Source organism: Trachypithecus francoisi, unplaced genomic scaffold, assembly GCF_009764315.1.
Source record: "Trachypithecus francoisi isolate TF-2019V2 unplaced genomic scaffold, Tfra_2.0 Contig00874, whole genome shotgun sequence".
NCBI classification, from domain to species: domain Eukaryota; kingdom Metazoa; phylum Chordata; class Mammalia; order Primates; family Cercopithecidae; genus Trachypithecus; species Trachypithecus francoisi.
Window position 1 is genome coordinate 587 of NW_022680957.1, and position 19,808 is coordinate 20,394.

Genomic DNA, 19,808 nt, shown 5'->3' on the forward strand with positions numbered 1-19,808 from the left:
CCTGCTTCAGGAGGGCCTGGAGTGAGAGCCGTTTCTCACGATGCTCATGCAGGCTCATTCCTCATCCCAGGCACTTGTGGCTGAAGGCGTCCCCAGGTATGACAGGGAAGGCTCTACGAGGCCAGACCTCACCAATGATCCCATTGGGACCACATCTGTGCATTGCCCTTGGTCAGCTGGAGCCTCTGGAGTTCCACCAGGCACAGGCACATGGTGAGGTGGCCAGTAGTTTCTTCAGGGACAGAAATGGAGCTAGAGGCAGCTCCAGAACCCTCCTGCCCTTGCCCTGGTCCTGTGGAGGACGAGCCCACTAAGGAGCTGCCTGACTTCATGGCACCTGCTCTAGCCACTGGCCTCAGCCCTGGAGCTGAAAGCATAGCTTGAGCAAGAGGTGGAAGAGAGGGGGTGGCCAGCACAGCCCCAGCCAGCAGCTGCTACTCTGCTCTCAGTACTGGTACTGTGGGAGGCATGGAGGCAGACACCCGGGTGTGTGGCCTGGGCTCCTCTGCCTCACTGGAGAGAGGCTTCTCTCATTTGGCAGAGCTGCAGCCCTGGAGCTTAGGGGCCTGCTGCTGCTGCTGCTGCTGGAGTTGTTTGCCTGCCTGCAAGAGGCACTGGAGAGCAGGAAAAGAAGCCTGGGAGGAGGGGTTCCAGCAGCTCCTCCTGTTCCCAGAGGCGGATTCTTCCTCCAGGCTCAGAGGTCTGTGCTGAACTGGGCTTCTCGGCTGTTTGCCCCTGAGGTAGTGCCCAGGACAGGCTCTTCTTGGCAGGTGTGCAGGGGTGAGGAGGCTAGGGGGCATCTCCAAAGGGTGTAGAAACCAAAGCTTTGAAACTCTGGACTTGCACCCCAAAAACACCATACCACGCCACCACCTGCCCTAGAATTTATTCAGTGTTAGAATTACAAGTTTCTACAATGACATTTAATGGTTTGACTTACGTTCTTACCTTTGCTTTCTTACTAACTTTTGTGTCATTCATTTCCTGGTATTTTCTTCGATACCATAACACTAGACTATGCACAACACTGTCTGACTTCTCCATTTGGATATCAGTTAGGAATGTTAAAATTAGTAAGTCCACATGGAGCCGCTGACACTCCTCAAACTTGCTCTTCCCCATTCTGTTTAAAGGCAACTCCCATTTAATAGTTTCTCAGCTCAATATTCTTGGTGTCCCCTTTTAATTCTCTCTGTCATTGCAGCTCTGTCATTGTCTCTCTATACCTGTCTGGTTCTCATTCTTTCTCTTTTTTTCTCTCTCTCTATAACACACACACACACACACACACACACACGCACACACACATACACACACACTTTCAGAACTGACATGTATGAAAAACCTGCCAGCTTTACCTTTAAAGTGAAGTCATTCCAGATGGTATCTGCAAATTCACCTTCCCACCCTCACCACTTGCTGACTGTAGTACTTCCCTCACAAGCTAAAGCTCTACTGCAGAGACCCTTGAGGAAATAATGAGATATTACACATTCTTTTTTCAGAGGCCCTCAAAATGCAGGATAGCAATGCTCTAAAAGAATTTAAGCTTCTATCATTGCCCTATGTTTTCAATCCATTCTCCACACAGCAAGCATAGTATGCAATTTGAGTTCCAGGTCATATCACAACACTCCTGTTTTAAAGTCCCTGATCAGTTACTTCTTTTCTTCCTCATTAGAATTTAAACTTAAACGAAGTGGGCAATTTGTATATTTTACCACTGATCTATCTTCAGAGCTGGGGTCACTTGGTGCAAGACAAATGATCAGTAAATATTTCAAACAGCAGAATCAATGATAAACTTTTATTATAGAGTACACATTGAGACTTCAAAAATCAAGAAATAGATTCGTCAAGAGACTTCTGTTTTGATTTTGTTATCCCTTGATTAGATTATCTGTCTTAGTAAAATTTCAGTGTGGGAAGCTGTAAGAATTTTCTAAATTTTAAAATACAAGCAAGGAATTTAAACATCTGCTCCTTTTACTTAAGGAATAAAAAGAATTAATGCGTATCTTTTAAAATACACTTTATATATGTATACCACAATCTAAATTTATTTTTCTCTCTTTTTCCCTGAATACTTTGTAAAGGTATTCATGTCCTCATTTTTAAAAATCCACTTCGATGATAACATTTTAAAAGATATATGCATCTTCCTTAAGATATCTTGGTGTTCCACTGAACAACTTGCCAAATATACATTAGCAGCACAACGGCCTCATATATTCTTAATTTGTTTGATTAAATTTATAAATTTCCTACTCTCAACTCATATTTCATTCACACATAATACATTGTACTTGACCTCTATGGGGTGTTCATACCATATATTTTATTGTTGAAATGGTTTTGCTATCTGAACAGTTTATAATTGTATTGCTGGTTAGACTTTCTGTAGAATCCCTTTTCATTTTGGTTCTGTTGCTTTTGATTACAGAGTGCTCTGCTACTGTAAAGCTTGAAATGTTTCTTTCTTTTTTTCTTTCTCCTTCCTTCCTTCCTTCTCTCCCTCCCTCCATCTCTCCTTCCTCCCTCCTCCCTCCCTTCCTCCCTCCTTCTTTCCTTCCTTCCTTCTCCTTCCTTCCTTCCTTCCTTCCTTCCTCCCTTCCTCCCTCCTCCCTCCCCCCTCCTTCCTTCCTTCCTTCCTTCCTTCCTTCCGTTTCTTTCTTTCTTTCAACAGGTTTTGCTCTGTTGCCCAGGCTGGAACGCTGTGGTGCTAACAGAACCTCACTTCAATTATTTTTAAACAGAAAGTATCTAACTTAGATGAATCAAATTTCTTTTCAATGTAACCAACATTTCTTTTAAGTGGCAATTAAATATTTACCATGTTTTAGCCTCGCTAGTTTACCTTCTGCAGCCTCAACTTCTCTGGCTCCAGCACCTCCCATCTCAGTCTCTCGAGTAGATGGGACTACAGGCGGTGCCACCATGCCTGGCCAATTTTGGTAACTGTTTGTAGAGATGGGGTTTCATCTGTTGCCCAGCGGGTCTTGAGCTCCTGGATCAGGCAAAACTCCCAGCTTGTCCTCCCCAAGTGCTGGGGTTATAGGCGTGAGCCACCATGCCCAGCCAAGAGGTTGAAACATTTCTAAATTTGAAAACAAAGTGCATGTCATTTAAATACCTATTCCTTAAAATTTGGAAGACATGTTAATACCATATAAACCAGAGCCTGCGTTTTTAGATTAGTAACCTGTAGATGTTTTCATTCCTTCTATAGTTAAAACAATAATATTTTGTATTCAGATAATTCTTGATAACAGACAGTGAATATTTAATTTTTCACTTAAAAGAAATGTGGTTACTTTGAAAAGACATTGGTTACGTAAGTCAGATAATTTCTGTTTAAAAAAAAAAATCTAAGAAAAATAATGCTCAGAGCAGCGGTCACGGCATTTATCCCAGAGAGAGAACTTGATCTTGTTCTGCCTGTGATAACCAAAGTGTATGATCAAGATTATTCTATAGGATCACAGATTACAAGATAGCATAAATTTTTTTTAAATGAAAGATATGATTATTATTCCCCAATAATTAACCAAATAACAATAATGCTTGCTTTGTACCAGACACCATCCAAAGCAGTTTACATACATTATGACATTCCATTCTCAAAATAGTTATGAGGGAATGGTACTATGACATCTCTATTTTCATAAATGAGACACACCACTCATACATGTTGAAGTCTGAAGTTGAACCTGACAAAGGGTGTGTGAGCCAGCACGGAGCCAGAAGTGGAGGCTCATGTCACAGACCATGGAGCCCTCTTCCCCGCTAGGGCTGTCTCTCATGCAGACTGCAGTCTTGACTCTGTCTTCATTCAGCAGCAGCGGCTACAGAAGGGTCTGGGGGTGGGTGCACTGGACATTCATGAAGGAGCTGGATAAAAAACCAGTCAGCCCCGCCAATCTGGTAACTATTTGGTCTTCCTAGGATCTTCCTGAAGGCTGTAGAACTTTGGTGTCCCATATGGTAGCCCTACCCACATGTGATTGTTGAGCATTGCAATGTGACTAGTCCAAATGGAGATGTTCTGGAAGCAGAATTACACATGGGTTTGAAAAAATGTAAATGTATCATTTGTAGTTTTTATATTAAGGATATGCTAAAATAGTAATATTCTAGGTATATTGGGGTTGAATAAATATTTATTTAAATAGTTTTATTGAGATATAATGCACCCATTTAAGATGTACACTCCCTTATACTTTTAGCCTATTTACAGGTTATGCATCCATCACCACAATCAAGTTTAGAACATCTTCATTACAAGAAAAACCCCGCATCCTTAGCTACCACTTCCCAATCCTCTCATCTCCCTGACCCCTTCGGCTACGCAAACCACTATCTGCTTTCTGACTTCCACGGATTTGTCCACTTTGAGATTTCATGTGAATGGCATCACAAAATATGTGATACCTTGTGCCTGGTTTCTTTCACTTAGCATAATGTTTTTCAAGGTTCATCCGTGTTGTAGCATGTATCAGTACTTTCATTCCTTTTTATTGTGTATAATAATTCTGTTGTGTGGATATTCCACGTTTTATTTATTTATTCATTATCATGTTTGATGGGTATTTTTTTTCCACCCTTTAACTTTTATGAATAATGTTGCTATAAACATTACTGTATAGGTTTTTGGGTGGAACACATGTTCAGTCTTTTGGGTATAGACTCAGGAGTGGAATTGCTGGGTCACAGGGTCACTATGATTACCATTTGAAGAGTGCCAGACTCTTTATTTTAAAATGAGCCAATTTTTGGTACATGTATTAATGTAGAGAATGAACAATCAGCTTAAAAAATGAACTTTTCATGCTCACTTTTGGGGGATATTATGGGATACAAATGAGTGCAGAGAGCAGTGTGAGGAATAATTCTCATCCTGGCTTAGTGTTGCAGAACCTCACAGTTCTCTGACCAATCCCTGTAAGTGGTATGGTTAGGGCAATATATAAATTGTGTTTCTCATTTAGTGAGAATTGAAATTAAAAAAAAAAACTACTAACCTCAACACTGAATGATTTGTTCATCATTTGATAGACCCTGTGACTATAACATTACATTGTGTTATATTCTATAAGATTTATCATTGTGACATTTAAACCAGAATAATTTCAAATTTGAAGTGAAATAAGTCCTTTAGAGAAATACATTTCAAGATACAACCCCTATCATCTATCTATATCTGTACATCTATGATATAGGCCATCTTTGTATTGCAAAAAGCAGAACATTCTTCTAGCCTTCTAAATTTTGTAGGTCACACAGACTTTGACACAATGGTGGTAGATATAGATAGATGTTAATATTATTTGGAAAACAGTTTCATTCTAGTATGATGAACAAATGACTAAGGTGTTGGTGGTCTTAGGCATTTCCCACTAGGGTCCATATTTTTGTATGTGAAAAATAATTCCTAGAGGGAGAGCAAAGACAGAGCTCTCTCATTGTTCCCAGAGAATCGGACTAGAGAATATGAAGTCACCTACCTTCACCAGCATTTGTATTTTTTGTCTTTTTGCTCATAGCCATTCAGCTGGGGTGAGATTTTATCTCACTGGGTTTTGATTTTCATTCCCTCGCTGATAGTGATGTTGAACATTTTTCTCATATGACTGTTGCCCATTTGTATGTCTTCTATTGAGAAAAGTCTCTTCAAATTCTTGGCCCACTTTTTAATGGTATTATTATTATTTTTATCCTAATGAGTTATTTCAGTTTTTTTTTTCTTATACAGAATGTTAGGTCCTTGCCAGGTGAACAGTTTGCAAATATTTTTCTCTCATTCTAACACGTTGTCTTTACTCTGTTGATTGTTTCTTTTGCTTTTCAGGAGCCTTTTAGTTAATGAAGTCTCATATCCTATTATTTTTTGTTGTTGCCTGCTTTTGGAAGTCTTGATCATAAATTTTTATCTAGACCAAAGTCCTAAAGAATTTGTTCTTTTCCCATGTTAAGTTCCCTTCTAGCCTTTTATAGTTTGGGGTGTTATATTTGGGTATTTAATCCATTTTTAGTTGATATTTTTGTGGAGGGGATAAGTGTCTAGTTTCATTGTTCTGTACACAGGTATCCAGTTTTCTCAACACCATTTATTGAAAATTGTGCCATTTTCTCAGTGTATGTTCTTGGCATCTTTGTTGAAATCATCAACCATAATATAGATATATGGATGTATTTCCAGGTTTTCTACTTTGTTATATTGGTCTCAGTGTCCGACTGCATGCCATACCTTCCTGCTTTGGTTACTATAGTTTGTAGTATATTTTATTCTAGTAGTGTGATATCTTCAGCTGTGTTCTGTTTGCCCAGTATTGCTTTGGTTATTCAGGGTCTTTTTCTGGTTTTATACCAATTTTAGAGAGTTTTTTTTTATTTCTGTGAATAATGTCATTGTATTTTGATAGGAATTGCATTGAGTTTGTAGATTGCTTTGGGTAGTAAGTTTTTTCATTAATTTTTCTAATATAACTCCACTGACTCTGGCTTGCATTACTTCTAGTAAGAATCGGCTATTATCTGGGGATGGTTACTGGGTAAGAAAAAACTAGTTAGAAAATGAATAAGGCCTACTATTTGACAGCCACAGCAGGATGACTATAGTCAATAACAACTTACTTGTACATTTTCTAAAGCTAAAGAGTGAAATTGAATTGTTTATAACACCAAGGATAAATGCTTGAGTGAATGAATACTGTAATCCAAGCTACTCAGGAGTCTGAAGCAGGGAGAGTTGCTTGAACCTGAGAGGCTGAGGTTGCAGTGAGCTGAGATCACGCCATTGCACTCCAGCCTGAGTACCAGAGTGAGACACTATCTTAAAAAAAAGAAAAAAGAAAAATAGCAGCTTCCTCTTGTTCTTAATCCCTCAAAAACTTTTCAGATCTTCTCACAGTGGTCATCACTGCTTCAGAACAGAGATGCAGAGGAATAGCCCAGTCAGGAGAGATATCTTCATCTTCACCAGAGCGTGGTGGACACAGAGTTGAATGAGATACAATTTCAGGAAACTCCCTGTAATGACTTCTGTCCAGGTTGGTCTGCACAGTGTTGGATATGGGAATGCATTTAGGGCAAGGATACCCCTAAAAACAGCAGTGAATGGACCTGTTCCTTTGTGTTATGTGCCTACATTTGAAGAGCTTGGAATAGTTGCGCATTCAGGGACCACAACACACAAGCAACAGGAAGCTGTCCCTGTCCTGGATGAGAAACCACAGAGCGGGTTTCCTTTTGGACTTCGTGGTGAGAAAGGAGAGGAGCTGAGAGAGGGGAATTCTCAAGGAGGTGCTGCAAGAAGCCCCTTGCACAGGGTGAGGAAACATCTTGAGAACAAGGGAGAGCCTGAGAGCCCAGGGCAAGTTTGGTCTCAATTCCCCATGAATTTGAACCACTGTAGAAAGTGCCACCTCTCCTATGTGAGCTGCAGTAATAATCAGCCTCATCCTCAGCCTGGAACCCAGAGATGGTCATGGAGACTGTGTTGCTAGACTTGGAGCCAGAGAAGCCATCAGGGACCCTCGAGGCCTGAATACTGACACCAGAAATCATGGGTCTGAGAACTGTGTCACCCAGTGTTCTGGGGCCAAGAGCAGAAAGGCTTTGCAGCAGGTGCAGACGGGGGAGTGAGTGTCCGGCTTTTGTGCCAGAGAAACTACCAGACTCTACCATAATAGAGGAACTGGACATAGGAACTGAAACTTTGTGCTTAAGGCAAGACTTCAGAGGAGAATCTTACTGTAGACCCATGGGATTTAGCAACAAGTCTATGTCATGTGCAGTAGAGAATTATTCCCTTTTGAAAACAACCTCTTCTATGTTCAGGAGCTTTGTTACATCCAGAACCACAGTGAGATAGCAGTGACCACACAGCCAGACCTGTCAGATCCCCTCAGTCATCAGCTCAGGCAGGGCAAGAAATGATCCATAGTGAGATGGAGGTGGCACATGTAGGATGGAGCAGGAGCAGAGCCCAAGGGTGCTGTATTCTGCACAAGCAGATTCTTCTCTGTTATTCCAGTGCCTCTTCCTGGGTTCACACTTCCACAATCTTGGTGTAATGGGGCTTCCTTGCACCAGGTTACTCGACGCACCTGTCCCACCTGAAAGAGTCCCCTGCCCAGTCTGTCCCGTAGGCACGAACTCCTCCTGTGACCCCTAGTGTCTAGTCACCACGTTAAATATAAAAAGATACGAAAAATAAAATAAAAATAAATATGGCTAAATAGTATACTTTATTCTTGTGAATAAAGCAAAATACCATCATTTTCACATGTTATCAACATGAAATTATTTATGAGATGAATTGCATAGATTTTCATGGCTATTGTTACTGTTATTTTTCTGGAGATCAATGATTTGGGGACTGTGTAGTTGATGGGGATGTGAATGGGTTTTCTGTTGACCAGGGTGGCCTGCAGTGGCTTTTGATGTGACAAGTAACCTGTTTTTTACCTAGCTCATCACATCTACGTATCTGGTTGGGATTGTAGAAAGGAGCAACATTTGGAGAAGATGTGGAGGGCAGAGGTGGGCAGTGTTGATCCTGCAGCTCACCCTGTGGGTGCATCTGTGGTCCCTGCATGGGATGAGGCTGCTCCTGCCCCGGGTTTCCCTGCAGGGAGATCTGACTCCAACTCTCCCTCAACCCAGAGCACCTGAGTTGAGGCTCCCTTTTCATTCCATAAAAATTCAAGGAACAATCACATTGGGCATTTGAACATTTACTCTGAAAATTTAGAACAGAAGCCAGAGTGTTCAGTGTATAGTGGCCTCCTCAGGTCCCTGATGGCCCATGTAGAGGCATTTGGTCATCTTAGATGGGGTTCACTGGAAGCCGGCTCTGAGATAGAGATTTCCATGCACAGAAGATTTAGAAGGAAGTGAGGGAGGCAACACTGGGCAGAAGGAGACCCTGACTCATGATGGGGTTGCCACTGAGGCCTCAGGCGTCCACACAGGGAGCTCTGGAGCTGGGAGGCCCTTCATTCAGTGGCATCTTAAATTGAGGCAGGGACTTGAGACCTTGGTTGATGAAACCAAACCCCTCTGAGAAGGGACATAAACTTGAGGCAGCTTTCTGCAACCAACAGCACTTCCCAGTGAGGGCACAGCTCTGAGCTGCTAGGCTTCTCAGCAGTGCCAGGTGGGTCACATGGAAGAGGGGATCTGGGCAGACTTCACAGTGTCCCCTCCTCTGGTTTGCTCTGTTGGGAATCACAGGCTACCACACAGCCTCAGGCCCAGGAACTCAGCAGAGCTGGGCAACAGTTCTGGGGCCTGATCCAGACAGTTGGTCTAAGGACGGGCCCAGTCCCCACTATATGACCATGCAGGGGCAGGATGTGGACAGAGGTTGCCTCTGTCTGTCTTTCTTCCCAGGCCCTCATTCTCAACTTACACAACAGCTCCAGTCACCAGATGATTCTGGTCCTTCCAGGCCATGTCTCTGCCTGAAGTATGCTCGGTAGAGACTCCTGGGGGGGGCTGGAGGCAAGGGCAGGCTGAAAGGCTCAGATCCAGGTGAACTGGGCCAGATTCACTCATGGTTTTATCCACAGGCCTCCCAGGGCTGGAGCAAGAGGGTGACAGAGGCTGGGAGGGTGTTTTCGTCTCACTTCCCCATCTGCCCGTGTCACTGTGGGATGATCACTACTACTGTCCCACACCTGACAGTAATAGTCAGCCTCATCCCCGGCCTCGACCCCGCTGATGGTCAGGGTGGCAGTGTTCCCTGAGTTGGAGCCAGAGAATCGCTCAGGGATCCCTGAGGGCCATTCGCTATCATCATAGATGACCAGCACAGGGGCCTGCGCTGGCTTCTGCTGGTACCAGTGCACAGCTTTACTTCCAATGTTGTCTCCCCCACAGGTGATCCTGGCCGTCTGTTTTGGGGACACTGACACCGAGGGTGGCTGAGTCAACTCATAGGAGGCCACAAAGCCTGGAAAGGAAAAGAAAGAAAAAAAGTAGAGGTTAACTTGCAGGTGAAAGACCCTTTTTGTGAAATTGCTGCCCTGCTGTCTGGACAAGCTCCAGAGAGTCTGTGAACCCTCAGCATGTCCCCTGCAATCAGCCCAGTCCCAGTGGCCCATGGACTTTCCTGTTGTGTGGAGCCTTTGAACTGAAAACCCACTACTCTCTCCTGGCAGGTGCTGCCCTCATGCCCTCAAGAGTCTTTGAGCAGAGTGTGGCAGAATTTTAGCCCCATCAGCGTCTGACCCTACAGCAGGGTCATGACCATCCTGCCCACCACAGGCAGAGCCCTCCTGAGCTAAGAGTTAAGGCCACACTGCACCCAGATCCTGGGGCTGGGCAGGTTGGTGAGACCCTGGGGGCAGCACCTGTGCAGTAAGCGAGGAGGCCGAGGAGGAAAAGGGTCCAGGCCATGGCTGAGGCACCGCCAGTGCTGCTTCCTGAGGCCCAGACTGGGCAGGTTCCTCCCAGGCCTCTCTTATCTTCTTACTGGAGAGAGCGGCCTGTGATGCAAATCAACAGTCAGGGGCTGCTGCTGGAGGAGATCTATGGTTTCCTGAGAAGGGCTCAGCCCCGAAGGAAACAGAAGGAGGAGGGATGGCCCCTGCTTCCCCACCTCCTCGTCCCATGCAATTTTCCTTCACCCACTAGTCCCATGGTGTGGGCTCACATCTTTACCCAGGTTGTGCCCAGCCTTGCTCCTTGGCTGGGTTGGTCATGGGAAAGCTCAGAGGTGACTTTCTCTATTTTCCAGGGGATATAAAGTCCTTTCTATGGGATAGAGTTTGGCTGTGGTTCAAGAGGTTGCCAGAGTCACAGTGGTGAAGGGGGAATTATCTGGGGTCTACAGTCCCCTCATCTATTCCATCCTTGCTAAGGAGGGAGGTGGTTAGCTTTTTTCTGCTTCTCTAATAATGTCCTGATTATAAATATTTTATGTCAGACATGAGATGTATGGTATAGGCGAAATCCATTTTGAAGTCACATTCCAGAGCCCAATGCAGGGACCCTCTTTATTCTCACTCATGTCCAAGACACATCCAGAGCCCAATGCAGGGACCCTTTTCATCTCCCTCAGGGACAGCACAAGCCTTGGATAGGTGCAGGCCCCACTCCAGGGCACAGCACTGTTGTCCTAGAGGAGAATGCAATCCTTGGTTGCCAAGGGCACACAGAATTTTGGAAGATCCATGGGATGCAGTAAGTTTCTGCCTCAGCTGTGAGTTCTAGTGTCAGGTCATGGGTGCTGTGCCTCAGTATCCCCAGGGTGCTGTCAGGACCAGGGACAGATCAGGAGGCGAAGGAAATTTTTGCTTCGTGAGAGAATGAGAGGGGGCTGCAAACCCCAAGACCCAGGAAAGAATGTTTATTATAACTAAGTTGTCTTCAGTTGCTGGGAAAATGTATCGATGTATACAAACTACAGTCAACAAAAGATTAATGAGTAAGCATTTTGTGCGCATAAGGAAATCAAGAAATGTGAATTGGCAGGTTCCCCAGGACAGAGTCGGGGAAGACTGGGGACAGTGGACATTGAGGGGTGGCCAGGGAAGGAGAAGCCGCTGTGTCTGCAGGATAAGGGCTCCCCAAGCAAGGGCAGGGATGTGGGACACGTGTGCATACAGGATGGGATGACATGTGTGACTGTGAGATGGGGGCCAGGGGGATGGGAAGAGGCAAAGTGCCTGAATCTGTGTCGGTAAAATAGGATCGTCTCCAAGAGTCAGATCTGAGAACTAGGAAGTCAGAATTTAAATATCGGTGTCAGGGACAAATACTATAAGAAAAAAGGAACTTCATTCCCTCCGGATCTCAGGTCATGGTCCCTGACCTCCCAATATGTGATCATCTCCGTGATGCCAGGCCCACCCCATCCAGAGGTTGTTTTTGTCAGGTTACTCTCTGCTGCCCCCTCGTGGCCACCTACGCTGGCTACTGGAGGCTCAGGGCCCTCCTGGGTACAGGTGTAGCTTCAGATTCTGCTGCTCAAGTCCCTGATTCCTTCATTCATGGCCTGCTGACCTCAGGGAAGAAATTCTTCTTCTCTGTGTGGCCCCTTCCTGCCTCAAGACCCAGCACAAGGCGCTCAAGATTCCTGATGGAAATACAAACACTTTATGTAGTAGTGGAGGTTTCAGGTTCGTTCTCAGGCTCCTTGCACGTCTCTCTGGGTGGCGGGTGGTCCTGAAGGGGGAGTGGGCCTTGGTACTGAGGGATGCAGGACTCACGGGTGGCTTTGAATGGTTCTGGATACAAATACAGGGCCAGCGTAGGTTGGTGGTGACTCCTGCAATAAAACAGAGACAGAAGCTCATTCACTCAGCAAATATTTCCCCCGACCCACTCTGTCCTGGCAAAACAGCTTTTTAGGAATTCAGCATGAGGAAGACAGAGTCCTTGCTCTGAGGAATTTCCTGTCCTATTCCTGGGTCAATGCAGTAACTAGTGCGTGGGTCCAAACCAGGACCCAGCCCCTCCCTAGTTCACCTGGCCCTGAAGACACTCAGGGGAGTTGGTCCTGGTCACTCCCCTGTACCTGATGCCCACCAGTCAGCCCTGTGGGGACCCCTCCTGCTGCCTGTGTGTCTGGTCCTGGGCCCGCTTTCTGGGGCCCCACTGGGTCACTCAGCCCTGCTTTCCCTGAAGTTCTAGAGCTTTGCTGACCCAGAAGCAGAGAATTCAGGGAGTGCACTTGACAAGGAAAGGAAGGGCCTGTGAGAGGGAGTGACAATCTCAAGGCCACTGGGGAAGGAAGAAATAAGAGCAGGACCAAGGAAGTCCTAGACCCTTAATGATGAGCTCTTCTGAGTGTCCTGGAACCCGCCTGAACTTGGGAAGGGGACATGGGAAAATCCTGAGCCAAATTTTTGAGGTCCTGATGCAGACAGCTTCCCCTTGTCAGTTCCTCCAGCTGCCTGTGGGGAGTGCAGCTGTACCTGGACATGGAGTCCGTCAGAGCCTGGGAGGGCAGCCAGCTCCCTGCACTCATTGGCTGATTAGAAGACTCAAAGGATGTTACTCCAGATTTTAATCAAACATAGGCCTTTTACCTGACACATTTTTAACATAATGTTTAAGGATTAGGGATCCCCTATAAAAATGATCTGTCTATGTTAATATTTTATTATGTCAATTAATGAGTTGTAGATATATTAATACAATAGTATTTCTTGGGGCTTTTCTTAGCAGAGTATCATTTCCTTTTCAATTTTTCCCATTTCCATGAGGTATGGGCACAAATACAAGCCATGAGCCTTGATATGGGAAGCCTCTGCTTTTCCTGTTCAATACGTCTCACAACTGACATGCTTACCTTATGCAGGTGTCCTAAAGTGCACCAGGAGAAACATCGGTTGAAGCAATAGGCAGAGAAATGTCACCTATGGTATGATTTTAGCCAAGAGCCACACAAGGTATTTTCTCATGGAGCAAATAGATGATACTCACACGCAGGTGACCTTGCACAGGTGTGACTGAGTCATTCCAGGTCAGATATGAGCTGAGCAAGTTTGCTTCCCAGTGACCAAGGTGGTTTCTGTCCCGCTCACCCCTCTGAGAAGCTCCCTCTTTGCTCCTGGTTCTTCCTGCTGGGAAGATGCTCTTTTTGGGGGGAAATGCAGAGCTCAGCCTATCATGGGAGAATGAAGGGATCTCGTCTGTGAGCTTTGAACCTCCCAGACTCACAGGTCCTTATTCTTCTCTGGATGCAAAATTATCAGGCAGCAGAATAACAGAGCAACGGCCCCTTACCTGACCCAGGTTGTGCTGAAAAGGGTTTTCTAGTGCAAATCTCTCAGACGGTCTCCAGGAGCCTGAGACTGGCTGAGTCAGTCCTCACTGAGGCCCAAGCAGCAGGGAAACGTGTGAGGCTTCCCTCTTATGTCATGGTTCATCCAAAGATTGAGTTTTCTTTGAAATTCCAAAATCCTGTCTCTTGAAATTCGGAGCCTTGCAGAGATGTGTTCACTGCTTCAAGTGGTGGAAAAGTCTCCAGATGGAGGAGTTCCTGCATCCATCTGCACTTTCAAAAGTCTGTAATTTAGAGGTCAGGCATGTTTGTAGAGCAGAAGCTGTAATAAAGTAGGTGTGGAAGAGTATGTTAGATAAGCAAGGGAGATGGTGAGAGAGAACATGAAAGCTTCCCAATCCCCCTCACCTCTAACACACATGGTTCACATCTCCCAGGAACATACAGCTGAGGGGGCCATGGACAGCAGAGACTGAGGGATGGAAATTCCATATTTGGGAACACAGGTTTCTTCATCTTCCTGTTCCACCAGCAAATCTAATCCCCTTATGCACATCAGAGATAAGGTGTCTTCAGCCACCATCTATCACTCCATGTGACTGAGGGTCCAACATCTATGAATGACCTTTTTCTTGAGAATCAAATTGGGATGTAGACTCAGCAGTGGATATGGTCCTCCCAAGCACAGGGACCATTCACAGTGAGCAGCACAGAATCTGCCCCGTGGGCACACTGTGCACTGCTCCACAGCACACCCAGTTTAGTCTTACTGTGTGGAAACAGTCCTGCTGCCAACAGTGAACACTGTCATCATGGGGGGTACTTTTTACAAAACTCTTCACAAGACTTGACAAGGGACCCTGGTTTAGAAATGCTGTCTGGAGACACCTGACCATCAAATATGAACATGAAGTTTGAGTATTCTCCCTGGCAACAAATTAACAGCTTCAAGAGACATTCCTGGAAAACTGGAAATGTGTGACTTTGGACCAGACAGGAGATCACTGTTAATCAAAGAAAGAGTGAGAGAGACAAACATATAATTGTAGCATACAGAACAGAGAAAATTGTGCTTAGTACATAATTCTTCCATTTTTAACAGTTCTCTGCTTTCAAAATTAAACTAGTATTACCTTGCTTCCAGAGTATGCAATATTTTTATTATGGTAAAATAAACATAACAAAATGTTTCATCCTTTTATTCGTGTTTAAGTATGTAATTAAGTGGCAGTTAGTAAAGTAGAAGTGTTGTGCAGTCATCACCACTATCTAACCCCAGAGCTTTTTCATCAGTGCACACAAAACCTCTGTATCTATTAGACAGCTACTTTAGAAACTTTGGACATTGTGGACAAAATGACAAGTCTGTGATAAAAAGAAAATCCCAAGGATGAACCAAAGATGGTGTTAGCACTTCAACCCCAGCTTCTGTGAAATCTCAGCACAGTAGTGGGGGGTATTCCTCATCCGGGAACCCGGATGAGATGCAGTCCCTGGGGCCTTTTCTGGGCTGTTTCTTCCCAAAGAGCAGAGGAATTTCAACAGGACTGTGACCTCTGAGATAGCTCTCTCCTCTCTGACAGTACATGTGATTAAATCTGGGGTCCTCATTTTCAGTTCACTGAACTGATCTCTACAATAGTTGAAGGATCCTGGAAGATGAATTTGGATTTGTACAGATCCAGACAGGCAATAGTGGCATTTGCAGTATCTGTGCCAGATGGGGATCTCCTGGAACAGAATGCTATGGCTGCAGGTGCACAGTTACACCATTGAAGCAGATACTGAATTCTTGTCTATTTCCCTCAGAGACTAGGATCAGAATCGGTGCGCATTCATGTGGGATGGACAACCGTATACATTCACACTTTTCTGCTGAGCATCATTAGCTCTGCCTTCCCTGTCATGATATCATTATGGGGACTCAGACCATCTGGACATCAGAGTTGAATCACATGTACATGATGGGCACGGCCTATTGGAAGGTTTTGGGAGATCCATGCACTTTTGAGAGTGGGAAATAAACTAAGATGTTTCCTCTTTCATATTAGCTGAAATTGGGAGTTTAGTTGTCTGGAGCAGCTGAGATTCTCCTACAACATAAACAACATGTTATTATACCCTTCAATTCCTCCCAGGAAGAAAGAGACACAAGGTCTGTAAAGGTCTAGGAGTAGCATATTTTACACTTGGGGATGTGACTCTGACCCATATCTCAGGAACCATAAATATCACCCATTGTTTTCCAGGCCCAGAGCATTGAGGCTCTGCAGTAGGTGCAGGCAGGGTTGTGAGTGCCCTGATGTTGGGACCAGAGAATCCAGCTGACTCTACCGTGGTAACTGAAACCTTCTGCACATGGTAAGCCCCACTGGAGAATCCCAATGTAGACTCCAGGGGTTTTGGAAGAGGCCATGTCATGTGCAGTAAGCAATTACTTCCCTTTGGAAAAACCTCTCCTCTTGTCTTACTGGCCCTGGGGAATAGGCAGGATAACACTGGACTCAAGCTTATCATTTGTGCCAAAACTGCCAGATCCCCCCAGTTGTGAGCTCAGACAGGCCAGCAGTGATCTCTGGTGAGATGAATGTGACACATGTAAGGCAGAGCAGGGTCAGGGCTCCAGGACTCAGTCACCTGCATAAATAGCCGTCTTCATTTCTCTTCCCCCGTGCCTCTCACTGCTTCACACATATGTCCTACAGGTGGAGCTGAGTCTGAAGCAGGTTACTCCAAATCACTTTCCCTGAAGGGTAGACCAGACCGCACTGTACATCACAACATAATGTAGTCCTCATGTGATCCTACTGTCTCGTCACATATAGACATAAAATAAAAAGGTTCAAGATGGCCGAATAGGAACAGCTCCAGTCTCCAACTCCCAGCGCGAGCGACACAGAAGACCGTGATTTCTGCATTTTCAACTGAGGTACTGGGGTCATCTCACTAGGGAGTGCCGGACAATCGGTGCTGGTCAGCTGCTGCAGCCTGACCAGCGAGAGCTGAAGCAGGGCGAGGCATCGCCTCACCTGGAAGCGCAAGGGGGAAGGAATCCGTTTTCCTAGCCAGGGGAACTGAGACACACAACACCTGGAAAATCGGGTAACTCCCACCCCAATACTGCGCTTTAAGGAACAGGCACACCAGGAGAATATATCCCACACCTGGCGGGAGGGTCCCACGCCCACGGAGCCTCCCTCACTGCTAACACAGCAGTCTGCGGCGATCTATCCGCAAGGCAGCAGCGAGGCTGGGGGAGGGGCGCCCGCCATTGCTGAGGCTTAAGTAGGTAAACAAAGCCGCTGGGAAGCTCGAACTGGGTGGAGCTCACAGCAGCTCAAGGAACCTGCCTGTCTCTGTAGACTCCACCTCTGGGGACAGCCACAGCTGAAGTCCAATAGGGAAGCAGCGGGGCCGGTGCAGACGCGAACGACTCTGTCTGACAGCTTTGGGGAGAGCCGTGGATCTCCCAACGCGGAGGTTGAGATCTGAGAACGGACAGACTGCCTGCTCAGGTGGGTCCCTGACCCCTGAGTAGCCTAGCTGGGAGACATCCCCCACTAGGGCAGTCTGACACCCCACACCTCACAGGGTGGAGTCACCCCTGAGAGGAAACTTCCAAGGAAGAATCAGACAGGTACACTCGCTGTTCAGCAATATTCTATCTTTGGCAACCTCTGCTGCTGATACCCAGGCAAACAGGGTCTGGAGTGGACCTCAAGCAATCTCCAACAGACCAACAGACAGTCCTTCTGACTGTCAGACGGAAAACTATCAAACGGAAGGACACCTATACCAAAACCCCAGTACGTCACCATCATCAAAGACCAGAGACAGATAAAACCACAAAGATGGGGAAAAGCAGGGCAGAAAAGCTGGAAATTCAAAAAATAAGAGCGCATCTCCCCCTGCAAAGGAGCGCAGCCCATCGCCAGCAACGGATCAAAGCTGGTCAGAGAATGACTTTGACGAGATGAGAGAAGAAGGCTTCAGTCCATCAAACTTCTCAGAGCTAAAGGAGGAATTACGTACCCAGCGCAAAGAAACTAAAATCTTGAAAAAAGAGTGGAAGAATTGACAGCTAGACTAATTAATGCAGAGAAGATCATAAACGAAATGACAGAGATGAAAACCATGACACGAGAATACGTGACAAATGCACAAGCTTCAGTAACCGACTCGATCAACTGGAAGAAAGAGTATCAGCGATTGAGGATCAAATGAATGAAATGAAGCGAGAAGAGAAAACCAAAAGAAAAAAGAAGAAAAGAAATGAACAAAGCCTGCAAGAAGTATGGGATTATGTAAAAAGACCAAATCTACGTCTGATTGGGGTGCCTGAAAGTGAGGGGAAAATGGAACCAAGTTGGAAAACACTCTTCAGGATATCATCCAGGAGAACTTCCCCAACCTAGTAGGGCAGGCCAACATTCAAATTCAGGAAATACAGAGAACGCCACAAAGATACTCCTCCAGAAGAGCAACTCCAAGACACATAATTGCCAGATTCACCAAAGTTGAAATGAAGGAAAAAATCTTAAGGGCAGCCAGAGAGAAAGGTCGGGTTACCCACAAGGGAAGCCCATCAGACTAACAGCAGATCTCTCGGCAGAAACTCTACAAGCCAGAAGAGAGTGGGGCCAATATTCAACGTTCTTAAAGAAAAGAATTTTCAACCCAGAATTTCATATCCAGCCAAACTAAGTTTCATCAGTGAAGGAGAAATAAAATCCTTTACAGATAAGCAAATGCTTAGAGATTTTGTCACCACCAGGCCTGCCTTACAAGAGACCCTGAAGGAAGCCCTAACATGGAAAGGAACAACCGGTACCAGCCATTGCAAAAACATGCCAAATGTAAAGACCATCGAGGCTAGGAAGAAACTGCATCAACTAACGAGCAAAATAACCAGTTAATATCATAATGACAGGATCAAGTTCACACATAACAATATTAACCTTAAATGTCAATGGACTAAATGCTCCAATTAAAAGACACAGACTGGCAAACTGGATAAAGAGTCAAGACCCATCAGTCTGCTGTATTCAGGAGACCCATCTCACATGCAGAGACATACATAGGCTCAAAATAAGGGATGGAGGAAGATCTACCAAGCAAATGGAGAACAAAAAAAAGCAGGGTTGCAATCCTAGTCTCTGATAAAACAGACTTTAAACCATCAAAGATCAAAAGAGACAAAGAAGGCCATTACATAATGGTAAAGGGATCAATTCAACAGGAAGAGCTAACTCTCCTAAATATATGCACCCAATACAGGAGCACCCAGATTCATAAAGCAAGTCCTTAGAGACTTACAAAGAGACTTAGACTCCCATACAATAATAATGGGAGACTTCAACACTCCACTGTCAACATTAGACAGATCAACGAGACAGAAAGTTAACAAGGATATCCAGGAATTGAACTCATCTCTGCACCAAGCGGACCTAATAGACATCTATAGAACTCTCCACCCCAAATCAACAGAATATACATTCTTCTCAGCACCACATCGCACTTATTCCAAAATTGACCACATAATTGGAAGTAAAGCACTCCTCAGCAAATGTCAAAGAACAGAAATATAACAAACTGTCTCTCAGACCACAGTGCAATCAAACTAGAACTCAGGACTAAGAAACTCAATCAAAACCGCTCAACTACATGGAAACTGAACAACCTGCTCCTGAATGACTACTGGGTACATAACGAAATGAAAGCAGAAATAAGATGTTCTTTGAAACCAATGAGAACAAAGATACAACATACCAGAATCTCTGGGACACATTTAAAGCAGTGTGTAGAGGAAATTTATAGCACTAAATGCCCACAAGAAAGCAGGAAGATCTAAAATTGACACTCTAACATCACAATTAAAAGAACTAGAGAGGCAAGAGCAAACACATTCAAAAGCTAGCAGAAGGCAAGAAATAACTAAGATCAGAGCAGAACTGAAGGAGATAGAGACACACAAAAACCCTCCAAAAAATCAATGAATCCAGGAGTTGGTTTTTTGAAAAGATCAACAAAATGACAGAGACGCTAGCAAGAGAGAATCAATATAGACGCA

At 45.0% G+C, this 19,808-nt stretch overlaps 1 pseudogene and 1 gene segment (V, D, J or C); one reads left to right on the forward strand and one right to left on the reverse strand.

Moving 5' to 3' along the window:
- Positions 1-210: 210 nt before the first annotated feature.
- Positions 211-1,102, forward strand: LOC117089615 (annotated as a pseudogene).
- An 8,440-nt stretch (positions 1,103-9,542) lies between these two features.
- Positions 9,543-10,531, reverse strand: LOC117089620. The segment is given in 2 exon segments: positions 9,543-9,958; positions 10,359-10,531. Coding segments are annotated over 2 exon segments (447 nt in total).
- Positions 10,532-19,808: the final 9,277 nt, after the last annotated feature.